Here is a 14112-nt window from a genome sequence, read left to right on the forward strand (position 1 = left end):
AACACCATCCTCTTCCGAATTACTGGTTTAGGTGAGTATTTGGTTCTTACAGTTTGATTTTACGTTTATTTTTTCTAAAAACGAGTTTATGTACACGAAAACAGTAATGCTATAAATTAATATCGTAACTTGTTTATGAGTACCGATATTCAATATGTGAACCCCCAACATCAAATCTCACGAGCCGCTACTGGGTGATAGAGACTGGGTTAATCTTGCACAGGATAGGGACTGATGGCGGGCTTATGTGAGGGTGGCAATGAACCTCCGGGTTCCTTAAAAGCCATAAGTAAAGTAAAGTAAAGGGCTGGCAACACTGATTTAGTGTCGCTGCGCCAGCTACAGTGCCAGAGTTGCCAAATTGGGCGAAAAGTCGCGGATTGGGCTACTCTGAAGTCCTGTTTGCAATTCATTTTTACTTCAGGCTATTTGCGAATTTTTGGGCTATTAGAAATTTTGGCGAGCGAAATTTGGGCGGTTGAAAACTCCTTGTCATTTTCTTTATTATTGTTTTATTTCGTTTTTTTAATATTTGTCATCACATGGGTTTTTTTATCTCTGAATCAATGGTTCTTCTACCTACAGTATGTTAAATCACGTGTATTTGAAGGGATTTTCCTATCCCCACTTCGTCACTTATCTGAGGAAACTCCAGTGCATAGACTAGACGCAGTGCAAGTTGCAACTTACATTCAATTAATATTATTAATTTGTGAGTTTTGGCAAGGAAAATTTGTTGTAGTTGAACAGCTTTTTTACTGTATTATTCGCTGTCAGTGTTAGTGTTATTTAGAGCAATGGTGATTATGAGTTACTTATTGTCCACCACTATGGAGTAACGGTTAGCATGTCTGGCTGTGAATCGAGCGGGCCCGACTTCAAATTTGGTTGAGACAAGGTAACTGGTTGATCCTTTTTCCAGGGTTTTCCCTCAACCCATTAAGAACAAATGCTTGGTAGCTTTTGGCGCTGGACTCTGGTCTCATTTCGTGGCATTATCACCGTCTCATTCAGATGCTAGATAATCATCGCAATCGATAAAGCGTCATAAAATAAATGAATTAAAAATGCTATTAAATTTTATTTTGTGTTTAATTATTTACAAGATAAGATGGCTATAAACAATGAGCCCATCTTCGCCCCTTTACCTTTTGCACTGTGTTTTGTAATATTTCTTTTTGCGATATTATTAATAAGTCCCACGCCATGACGTTGTGGTCTAAGGCATCCTGCGTAGGACTCGCATTACGGAATGCGCGCTGGTTCGAGTCCTCATGGGGAAGAAATTTTCTCATGAAATTTCGGCCAGTGTATGGGACCGGTGCCCACCCAGCATTGTGATGCACTTGGGGAGCTACGATAGGTAGCGAAATCTAGTTGTGAAAGCCAGCTATAATGGCTGAGAGGATCATCGTGCTAACCACACAATACCTCCATTCTGATTGGATGATCGTCCACCTCTGCTTCGGCATGTGGGTATGAGGCCAGCAGCCGACTGGTCAGTCTAGGCCCTTTATGGGCTGTAGCGCCACGAATTATTATTATTATTATTATTATTATTATTATTATTATTATTATTATTATTATTATTATTATTATCATTTTGTATAATTGGAATGAGAAAGTGAGAAAAGTACAGTAACAAATGTTAAATGGAACTAAGGGCACAAAAAGCAGATTTGAAAACAACATGGAGATTCATGAAAATGCAGCTTCTTTCATATCCCAATCTAAACTTTAAAATATGTTTCCAGTTGCTAATTCATTAACAAAATTTGAAATTCAGTTGGTAGTTTTGTAACTAAAATCTGTTCATCATTTAAGCGAACTTATTCATTTAAATTGTCCAAGTGTATGTAGGAATGTAGCCTAGTCTTAGAAAAAAAATTTGTCGCACAGATACTTTGTAAAGTCCTAGAAAGGAGGCAGTGCGCATGATCAGAGGATAAGCGACCTGGTTCACAAGAGAACGACTAGTTGAGTCATACAATTAATTTTGTTTCGTTTTATGTCTGATCATGCGCACTGCCTTCTTTCTGGGACTTGCATAAAGTATTTGTGAGATAAAACTTTTTTCTAAGGCCGTGTCTCAAAGCTACACTGAGAGGATAAAAAGAAGAAGCTACATTTTCAGCTGAAGTGAACTAGATTGTTGACTAAATAGCCGGATGTGACGTCAGAAGTTATGATCCAAAGCTACATAGTGCATAGCAATCAAGTCTGTAGTAGCTAGTAAACGAAAATGTTTGCTTGATTGTTGACTTGTTCACTAAATAAACATGGATACCTCATCAGCAATTGGGGTTATGAAATCTGAAAATGCTTTGGGAGTGAAATAATGTAAATATAATGTGGAATAACACGTTAACTTTGAACACTGACATTGTTAGTACTTTCTGTACAATGTATTACATTATTGTAATATATTAAGCCTCATCTTTTCCACATAATTCGTAATGAAACTGCATTAGGACACTGCCTTCTTAATTTAGTACTGCACCGTGATGTCATGGTTTTTAGAAAAATAATCTATGAAGAAGGCCATGTTTCAAGCATACATTTCCAAAGCTCCCTAGTGTGTAGTTTACAAGTCACCTAGTTGCTAGTCACTTAATGTGTAGTATGGACTTGAGCTTTGAGACACGGCCTAAGACTGTACATCTATCTTAAACCTCGCAGAACGAAGTGCACTGCAATAATTACGACTGTAATAGTCATTAATGTCCTAAAGGAGCAATATAAGATATCAAAGAAGCACCATTTTCATGAATTATTATTAATGAATCGACAGATGTTACATGTATTAATACATACATAATACATACGTCTTCACCATGTTGTAGATTTTATAATACACAGGATTTTTGTTCCTGATTAAGATAGAAGATAGTGTGAAATTAAAATATTGAGCGATTTTTTTCCTCTAAAAGACGGCTTTTAATGAAATATTTGCGAATTTCTGTGAAAACAATTTGGCAACCCTGACAGCATAGACATCTCCATACCCCATATTTTGATCCAAATCTAAAGATGTATTGTACGTCAAAAAAGCTAAACATTGGTGCATTGGTATTATTTAACAGAATTATCTACATTTACCAATATTATAATTGTACAGCATACACATAGGAGTCCACACCTGTGGAGTAACGGTTAGCGCGTCTAGTCGCGAAACCAGGTGGCCCGGGTTCGATTCCCGGTCGGGACAAGTTACCAGGTTGAGATTTTTTCCGGGGTTTTCCCTCAATCCAATATGAGCTGGGTAACTTTCGGTGCTGGACCCCAGACTCATTTCATCGGCATTATCACCTTCATCTCATTCAGACGCTAAATAGCCTAAGCTGTTGATAAAGCGTCGTAAAATAACCTACTAAAATAAATAAATAAATACACATAGGACTGCTAGATAATAAAGCAGCCTTGGTACCCTAAAACAGCACGTGTCGATTAGAGTAGGTACTTTTTATGTAGCAAATACATCGCTATAGCGTCTGTCTTTTCATTTATTGGACAATATAATTGCTTTCAAGTCTCGGCCGTCATCATTGTCAGGTATTCAAGACAAGTGTTATAGTAATCTGTACGCACGTATAATGCATCATGTATTCAGTCAAGGTTATGAATGAAAAGTGGGGGCGGACGTCCATTTGTAAAACAGTGATGTCATTATCACGTGCTACGTCTTACCCAATGGACGCTCATAATATGTTTGAACCAGGTGCAGTTGAAGTTCGAATCGAAATGAATTACGTCACAGCCATAATGAAGAAGAGACTGAAAATGAGTTAATATCGAGAATATCCTGTAAATAATAATGTATTTTAAATGATTTGGGACGATTTTTATGTGTTTTTATTAAGTTTTAAGTTTTACGTATAAGTGTTGTGAAGAGTTTCATATTGTAACCAAACAACCAAGATGGATGAGACGAACGTTTGTCTCGCCGAGTCACAAGTGACAAGTATAAGCAGCATTAACACAGCGAGTGAAGAAAGTGTGTGTAAGTGATTTATTTTGTAACTGAGATTGGTGGGATATTATATATTGTCCGCATACATACGGAATGTGCATGTTTTCAATAAGTGATGTTAGGTTAGAATTGTTTTGTATGGGCTAAGCTTGAAATTCTTTCAGGTTCACAGCACTTGACATCAGTTCGAACTCGAATATGTCTTATTGGAGAGATAAGCAATGATTCAAGAATAATTGAGGCAGCGCAGGTAAATGAAAATAATTACATATTAAGAAGCTTAAAAATGTTGCAAATATTCATAATACTTTTCTATAGTTACAATAACCTCTGTACCCAAATAAGTAGCCTATGTTTCATCCATGTTTTCATATGAAATTCATAATCATTTGGTTATAATTTGAAATCGCATGGAAAAAATAATTATATTGATTTAATACTTATTCCTTAAAGGTGTTTGGAGTGCCAGTTGTATCATCAGCGAGTGGGTCAGAATTTATTAATGATGGTTCTTGGGATACCGTGTTCGTATTGGAGGATTTCGTTGGTCCAGTTTATGAAGCCATACACGCTTCAGAACAGAGGTTAGTGTATTAAAAGCACAATGTTGCGAGTCTTTCATTATCGTGTTACTGTACAGTAACTTAGCGTATGCGAAGTATGGTTGCAAAGATAGTTGCATTTGGAGCTCTTCTTTTCAACATGTGACGGCGATCCAGTTTTCTCAGCTGGAATATTATATAAGGCAAAGTAACTACAAAAATAATGCATTACAAGCCATTGAAAACAAAATTCCGGTAATTATTTAGTTTAGCTGACGGCGCGTTTTTTCGTCAAAATTTTATTCAGGACTCCTTGATTTTAGTACTAAAATTGAGCGGAAAGCAATAATTTTTATATTACGACTTTTTGGTCTGTATTCTTGGCTGGACTTAAGTGTACGGTATAGTTGATAGGATTTTTTTTTTTTTTTTTTCCCACATTCAGCAATTTATTGATAAAGTTCCAAAACAAATATGTTTTCTGCCTTTTCGTATTTTAGTGTAAATTCAAATAACGATGCACAAATATTCAAATATTGTTCATGTCCAGCTGTCAAAACAATTGGGCACAGAGACATTAGTGTAGGTTTAAGGAAGTCAGAGGTTGTGGAAAAGTGCATGTTATTCACTTAAAAAGGATTTTGGTGTTCTGTGTTTCTTGTAGAAATTTGCATTGTATTGACCAAGACGCTTGATGAATGGATTTTCACTTGAATTTGCACTGTTATAAAACTTCTTAACTTGTTCACGTAATGAGTCTTTCAGAAATGTCATGTCCAAATCAAAGTGTATTTGTGCATTTGTTGTGTACCAGTCTGAATTATGTATTATTCGGAGCACTTTATTTTGAACAATTTGAAGAGGTTGAAACACTGTTTTTGGAATATAACACCAAGCCGGGGCAACGTAAGTTAGAATCGGTAAAATCAGCATTTTGTATAGCATAACTTTTCTTCTTAGACTGAGGACAGGAGATTTGAACAGGGGGTAAAGATGAGATATTCTAAGAGAGCTCTTAGTTGTTACAGATTTTATGTGCTTGTGCCATAACAATTTGTTATCAAGAGTAATACCAAGATATTTTACATGGTCACTGTATTGAATTTCTTGATTGCATATTTTTATTTTGTCACGAGGTCTTTTTAAACACTTGGAGAAAATTATTGACTGACATTTTTCAGGATTTAAAGAAATACGCCATTCTTTAAGCCATTCTTCTAATAGAAGTACATGGTTTTGAACTGCGGAGACAGCATATTGAGGACTGAATTTAACACTATATATAACTGTGTCATCAGCATACAGAAGTGTTTTAGTTTTGAGAGTAGTAGGAATGTCAGAAGTGTAGAGACAGTACAATATAGGACCAAGTACAGAGCCTTGTGGAACTCCAGCTTCTGCTATATAAGTGGAAGATAGTTGGCCATCTATGAGGACTTGAAAAGATCTCTTTTCTAAGTAGCTAGCTAGAAGGTGAGTTAATGAGCGAGGCAGAAATTTATTAAGTTTATACAGCAGACCTAAATGCCAAACTTTATCAAATGCCTTAGAAACGTCCAAAAAGATGGCTGCTGTGTAGAATTTGTTGTTAAAGCCTTTGGTTATGTCTTCTACGAGAGAGACTACATTATGAGTTACTGATCTTCCTTTTTGAAAAGCTGTTTGCCAAGGAGGAATAATGGTGTCTGTATAAGGCAACATTCGTTTGAGGATGATCCGTTCTAATAATTTTCCATGTGTATTCAAAAGACATATTGGTCTTCTATTTTGACAATACATAGAGTTCTTGTTCTGTTTAGGAATTGTAATGATTTGTGAATGTTTCCAAGATGAGGGAAAATATTGAGTTTTCAATGCTGAGTTGAACAACTTAGTAATATGGCATATAGCTTTCTTTGGTAGATTTTTTAGAGCTAAGTTACTAATTTTGTCTGGTCCAGGAGATTTTGAAGATTTTAAAGTCTTAATAATTTTTTTTAACTTCTGAAGGGGTTGTATGAGGAATAGTACTTGCATCATGAACTTTTAAATCTCTATTAATATTGTCAATCATGTCTTGATTTGAGATCATATAGTTCGGGTCAGCAGTTGATTCACTAAAATGATCCTTTAGATATTCAGCAATTGCTTCAGCTTTATCTTGTGGATTGTATTTGATGCCATTTGTAGTATGTATGGGTTGCTGTTTATTGATGTTGTTAGATGAAGTAAGTCTTTTTGTTATTTTCCAGATAGTATTCGAAGATGCAGCATCCTTGACATCGGCTTCAAATTTATCTATTTTCAGTTCAAAAGCTCTTCTGTGTAATTTGTTTTTTAAATTGTTATAGATATTTTTGTCAGTTTCATTTCGAGTTTTTTGCCACTTTTTCCTAGCTAAGCGTTTCTGTTTGCAAAGAGTTTGAATTTCTAGGTTCTTAGCTGTGTCTGGGTTCTTATTGTATGCAGTTTTTGCGATTTTGATAGCACTACTAATTGTGGAGGTGTAGATTTGTACAGCTTTATCTAAGTCCTCTCTTGATTCAATGATTATATTGCCTGGCACGGAAGAGTTTACGAGTTCCCTGAAGAATTTCCAATTGACTGTTTTTCTTTTGTCATTTTTTAATATAGAAGAAGCTGGAATGTGATCTAGAACTAGAATGACTGGGTCGTGGTTTGAAGACAGAGCAGAAACTGTTTCAATGTATAGAGGTGTAATAGTAGTATTGACAAGGGCAATGTCTAATACATCTGGCATATGCAGATTATTGTATGGAAAGTGAGTTGGCTGTGAGGGAGCTATTATGTTATATTTATGTAGGGAAGCGTGTGCTTCAAGTTGTTTTCCTCTCGGAGTAATAATTCTTGAGTTCCATTTTGGGTTTTTACAATTGAAATCACCAGCATGAATGTAGTTTTTTGACATTTCATGAAGCAAATCTAGATCATTGTCTAGAAGTTTCAGATTTGGAGAGTAATAGATAGCTCCTAATTGCAAGTTTGAGTTGTTTATTGGAATTTCTATGAATGTAGCTTCAAGATTTGTAAAGTTAGGTGTAGATATATGTCGGTGATATAAAGTTGATTTAACAGCTATAGCAGTGCCACCATAATGTCCTCGAGGTCCATCTGTGCGATATATTTGATAGGGGGTGACAGAGGTTGGTGTGTTTGTTTTGATGGTCCTTACATAGAGGGTGTTGTGATGTATTATGAGTAGGTCTGTCATTTTGTCTTGTGCTACCATGGAGGCAGTACATTAGTGTCAGTGTCTGATCGTGGTGATCGTGTTACACTGTGTTTTACTCTCTGCAGGGATTTTTTTCCGTAAATATTGCGTGTTAAAGGTTAGGTTAGAGGGATAAATAAGTAATCTGAGGTCGAGGAATGTAACAGGCTTAGAGTGGGTTAGATGAGGAGATAACTAAGTGACAGAACACCGAGGATTGGCAAGATTAGATTTGATTAGATGAGTGACACGAGACTTAGGACTGTGACAAGGTTAAAGTTATTTATTATTGCTTTCCGCTCAATTTTAGTAGTTTGTACGTATCCCCAAAGTCAAAGTAAGGTTCATAAAATGCAATAAAAATACAGTTTGACCGAATTGTGTATTTTTTTGTCAAAGCAAGGTGTTCGGAATAAATTCTGTAGATAAAACGCACCATCAGCTATAATAGCTAAATAATCAATCAGCTGCCAACTGTGCCATTACGGCAGTGATGCGGTGCTTAGTAGTAGTTCCGAGCACGAGCTTTTTAAGCTCTCTCTAAAAGCACGGCACTTTTCTCTCTGAAGCACATTGCTAATACATAGTAAGAAAGGGTGTACAGCACATACAACATTGCAGATCATGTCAGATTGGAAGCGAGATTTTTTAAATGATAAGTAGAAGGTTCAGTTTTTATATATTGAACATCGCATTGAAGTACAGTGTTTAATAAGTATATATATATATAGATAGATAGGCCTATATTATTTGTAAAAAAATGTCAAACATCGGTACAAAACACAACACAAACACAACACAAACACAGATATAGACATTATTCTGGATAAAAGAGAAATTGATTTTAGACAAGACAAGACAGGTGCAACTATCATTTGACACTGTGGTGAAATAATGCTGAAAATTTAAGAAAATCCATGTTTTTTAGTTTTTATGATCATAATTATATGATCTAACCATATACTGAAGTGTGGCCAAACATACTGTGCGTGAATTGAGAGAAATGTTTTTTTTTAATGCTGTTTTCACGACTATAAAATTTTAAGCAGTTTATTGCATAAAAAGAGCTCCTTGAACAACAGTTATTGTCATATAAGTCTGAAACTTCTTACAGAGGTCAATTAAATGTTGATAGGCTTAAATAAAATTTAATTAGCATTTGTATGAAATATTAAGTTCCTTCGGGGAATATTCATGTTGCACTTAGATTAATTTTAATATGCTGTAATGATGAATTCATAAAGTTTGAACATTTATTTGTCTCTCTATTTAAACTGAGCTCTAAAACCTAATTAATTTTTATTCCTATAACTATTTTAAAGATTTTGAGCAAATATGAACTAAAAAGTTTGAAAATTTTGACGCAAAGAGCCTTTTTAGTGACATCAATATAAAATATATTTTTAAAAATATAATTTCAAAACTATTAGACCTTTATGTAGTTTACATTTTACAAATTTTGGGTGAAATTATGTAAGTTTTAAAAATCATTCATGTTCTCTTAAATGACTGGCTCCAAAAATTACGATGGCTCTTCATCAATAGTATAATTTAATGAATTAATTTTTCCGCGTTATGTGCATCCCACAAATCACTCTAAGAAAACTCATTACATAAGTTAATCATGACTGGAGAGTATGAACTACATTTTCACAACCACACAATCAATAATACTTTATTTCAATCATTATTTTTTAAACAAATGCTGAAAAGTACTTACAGATCACACATGTGAAGCAGGTAAATCCTATTAATTCCTCTTAAACAATGAAGTAAAGTGTTTACAGAATAAACAACTGCTTTTCACATGAAAATGGTTTACAAACAATAACTTCTTCTCTTTCTCTTTCTCTTTTTGTTCTCTCCTCTCCCTTGTGATTTGTTTACATATGTACATATATATTAAGTAATTATTACACAGCCAGAAATTTAGTACGGTAACGCAAGTTATTATAATAATTACTGCCTTTATTCGCTGCATGTGCATCTCTCTTTCTTTTTTCAAGTGAGCTTGACATTTTTCTGAATCTTCCTTAATTTTTTTTCTCGTTCTTTGTGTTCTCTTTGTATAGGCCTACATCTTATAATTTCATTTTCTTAAAAAACAATCACAACTTCAATTCATGAAATTTTATATAAAACAATGACTAAAACAATAATTATTATACAGTATGCGCTTAAATATTCTTGCAGACCAGTGTATATCAATCGATTTTTTTGTAGTCAGTCATTATAGACGATATTTAAATGTCTTATTATTTTGCTTGTCACACCCATTAACATATTTTTTTCAGTGAAAATTATAGTTAAGTTCATTTAAAATACATTGTTAGATACAGACCAATGTTAACCTCTCTCTCTCTCTCTCTCAAAAAAAAAAAAAAAGAGAGAGAGAAGTTATTCACTCACAAATTACGTCACTGGAATAAATCTTTACTATTTTTTTTTTTGTGTGACATTAGAACTGTGTTATATTTACCCATGAATTACACAAACAAAAACTTATCAATATAAACTTTGAGTAGATAATAAGATTCCTTAAAGCAGTCTGCATTCAACAATAACTTGGAATTCCTCCTCACTTTTTTAAATCACATGATTACAGTATTGCCAATTTTATTTGTCAGAGCCCCTTTGATAGCAAGTAATTCTCTTATATATACATTACCTTAAAAATTAATAAATTATAAAATACTGAACACAATTATTTTATGCTACAAAACTAGCCTACAATGTTTTGCATATCTTATGCTGCATTAATAATGGAGTTTAATACATTTTTAATTTTTTACTTATTTGTCTCATTTTCATGGATTGATCCTTATGCCACCTTGGAATTAGGGCCTGTATATCCACGTGGCATAAGTCTGGACCACCATGTTTGAGCCACTGATTAGCAACATTCACGAGGGAGTCAATATCTTCCAATCTCATCCTGCGAAAGGATTCCTTCAGTTTACCAAAGAGATGGTAATCACATGGTGCCAGGTCAGGGCTGTAATGCAGCTATTTCAATGTTGTTCGTCCAATTTTTCTGGTCTCGTTTATGGTTTTATGATTGACATGTGGCCTGGCATTGGCTGCAACAGCAAAATATTCTGCTTCTGCCGATGTCGAACATAATGCAGTTGAGCTTGAAGTTTCTTTAGAGTTACCACATATGTGTCGGAATTAATGGTGGTTTCATGTGGCGTGATGTCCACAGGCAGCAGTCCTTCTCAATCGAAAATCACAGTAGCCATAACTTTTCCTGCTGAAGCTGCAATTTTCATCCTTTTAGGTGAGTTAACATGATGCCACTCCATTATTTGCCTTTCATTTCCGGTTCAAAATGATGCAGCCATGTTTCATCTCCTGTTACAATTCTTACAAGAAAGCCATTTCCACCATTCTCGTAGTGTTCCAGAAGTTCATTGCACACTGTGTTTCGAATTCCTTTGTGGGATTCTGTCAACAACCTTGTAACTCACCTGGCACAAACCTTTTTCAATCCCAACTCCTTCAATATTCTGTGTACACTTGCTTCTCCTATTCCAACTTGGAGTGACAGTTCTTTCACTGTTACACGTTTGACAGGCAAAACCATGTTGCTAACACGTTGCACATTATCAGGCATTTGTGTAGTGTGTTGTCTACCACTGTGAGGAGAATCCCGAATATTGGTGTGCCTTCATTCACCAGATAATCTGCTTGTCCATCGACTAACTGTACTGCAATTGACAGAGACAATTCTGTACACCTTTTCAACCTCTTATGAATGTCTCGGTGTCTTGTTCTTACAACACAGGAACTCTACAATAGCATGTTGCTTTTGACGAATGGCACATGCAAAAGTCATCTTGAAGGAGTGCAATGATAACACTGCTCATGAATACAAGTGGGAAGGATGCTTCAATGAACTCCATAAGTTGCAAAGATGTATCCTAAAAATTGAATAAAAAAAGTGTTGTGCATTTCTTTTAGATTGACACTTAATGTACATTGGTTGCTGGGTCAAGAATGTGACGGAATGATTCACTATCAAGTGGGCTGCAAAATCATCAACCAGTAAATTGTATCCTCTGCAGGAATCATGTGGATTGCACTCATGAGCTCTGTGTGTTGCATAATTACATTGAGCAGAGTAGGGTCAGTTGCAGGATTTATAAAAGGGGAAAGGGGTTTGAAGCGTGAAAAATATTATTTAAAGTCTGTAATCATTTTAAAATAAATTGTTTAATAATTATTAGTAGTTACAATATCATGATTTCAAATTATATGTATACCTCCGGTACTGTGTATCACATTGAAATATTTCATTTTTTAACTCGCTTATATCTTCGAAAATGGATTAAATTCCCAAATCTTCCCCCTTGTGCATGGCCTTAGAACAGTGTGTTCGCATCTCTGTTATATCATCATCCCCACTTTCTTTGTTGCCATACTGATCATTCTGAGAATCCAGTTCCCTTTCACAATGTATTCATGATGGTAATATTGCATTGACCAACTTTGCACTTGCCAATCTAAGTGACGTGGCCAGGACTGCATTATATTTGCTGTCCGTGGTAATCATACACACCTCACTACAGTGAGTGAACCAGTCAGATACATTTGTGTTGCTCATGATCTCCCAATGAACATTCAGTTACACTGAAGGCTATGAATATTTAATGCAAAGGAATGTGTAATCAGCAGAACTTGCTCTGGTGATATTTTTTGTTCCTTCAAAACACACGCTTTTGCACAGAGACTGAGTCACTTTAGCATGTCCTTGTCTGCAACAAAACTCGGGATATGTGCAGTTTCATCTCATTGTGGGGTGAAGGGTGGTATCACATTCTGGACACAACATCCTCATTCTTAGCAACCTTCGTCTAATAAGATCTGCAAGTAGACCTTGTCTGCACATAAAGGCACAACATTATATTATTAATAAGTGATCCATTTCAGAACACAGATTACAATCACTTCACACAACCACTACAATCATAACTTCATACAGTCCGTTTGCTTTACAGAATGAAAAGTACAGGGCAGCAAAATCCTTTTTAAGTCAAGCAAAATGTAACATAACAAAGAACTGTTATGTGCCTCTGTTCTCCACAGATGTATTGGGTGTTGTGCAGTGGTTGGAAATTCATGGTGTGCATTTCTAATTGGCTGGCTGTATTGCAACACTTGACATGTGCTAGTTTCCTCATTTTGTGCATGTGTAAAGTTATTTAATTGGATTTCGAAAAGTTCTATTGCTCAACCAAAAGTTTTTCCTTGTTTGGAAAATTTGAATTTAACTAGGCCTACCATGTTTATGTTTCACAAATGCAGTGATCAATATGTGACAGGAATTCCAGAACTTTTGTTACAGTAATGATGCCAGTTGTCGCCAAAGCAGTAAATAATTATGGCTGCTTTGGCAATGTATTATTGGTCCAGGAAAAATAGTTTTAAAAACATAAATTTAAATACAAAGGAGAGGTAATTGAGTTAAAATAGTGAGAATAGTGAACTGTTCCTTGCATGAACTTATGAACAAGAGAAGAACAGCTAGCTATGTAAGAAAAATGCAGACATTCTTAAAGAACTCGAAATCTCTTCAATTATGGACATGGATCGAACCTGCATCCCTCGTCATATTCTTAATTACCATCCCAAAGAAAAGAGATCTTTAGGAAGACCATTGAAAAGATGGAAGATGATAATGATTACGGTGAACTTCACATTTGAAACAACACCAAAATATTTTATGAAGGTTGTTATTGGCTTCAAAGCAACAATAGAAGATATTACTAATTAAAAACATAATTCATTTAATTGAAGCAATAAAACCAGAGGGAAAGGAACTTGCCACCCTACGCCATTATCTCCTGGCCTAGCTGCCTCGTGAGTGATGCCTTATTGGTATCACTTATGAGGTTCAGACCTGTTTTTGGACATTGGACTAAACAACAACAATAAAACCAGATAACATGTACTTTTACGTTGGATAGGTCTATCTGCACATAAAAGAATGGGGGAACAAGTATGCAGATCGAACAAAGTACAGTAATATATTTTTTACAAACTAAAAAAGCTAAAAATATATTACTTATTTTATGATCGTCCACCTCTGCATTGACATGTGGACGTGAGTTGAGCAGCTGGCTGGTCGATCTGGGCCCTTGAAGGACTGTAGCACCACATATTATTATTATTATTATTATTATTATTATTATTATTATTATTATTATTATTGTCGCAGAATATTATTTTTTTTAAATTTCATGATGTATTTTTTTAACATTAATTTACATTTTCTTTTTTGTTCATTTGAATTGATTAGGATGCCGATATTTTAAATCCAAGATTTGGACGGCTATCATTTCGATGATATTCTCTCTATCATTATCATCATCATCATCATCATCATC

General features: G+C 34.9%; 1 protein-coding gene across 4 annotated transcripts in view; it reads left to right on the top strand.

Moving 5' to 3' along the window:
* Nucleotides 1–3693: 3693 nt before the first annotated feature.
* Nucleotides 3694–14112, top strand: part of pbl (epithelial cell transforming 2 pebble) — a 192599-nt gene continuing 182180 nt past the window's right edge. For 3 of the 4 annotated variants that reach the window (XM_069833481.1, XM_069833482.1, XM_069833484.1), the window contains exons 1-3: nt 3694–4000; nt 4135–4220; nt 4424–4554. In XM_069833481.1, coding sequence (XP_069689582.1) covers nt 3919–4000; nt 4135–4220; nt 4424–4554 — 299 coding nt within the window. In that variant the 5' untranslated portion in view covers nt 3694–3918. Of the gene's footprint in view, nt 4001–4134; nt 4221–4423; nt 4555–14112 lie in introns of those variants that run through there. The other variant, XM_069833483.1, reaches the window with a different exon arrangement.

Source organism: Periplaneta americana, chromosome 8 (assembly GCF_040183065.1).
Source record: "Periplaneta americana isolate PAMFEO1 chromosome 8, P.americana_PAMFEO1_priV1, whole genome shotgun sequence".
NCBI classification, from domain to species: domain Eukaryota; kingdom Metazoa; phylum Arthropoda; class Insecta; order Blattodea; family Blattidae; genus Periplaneta; species Periplaneta americana.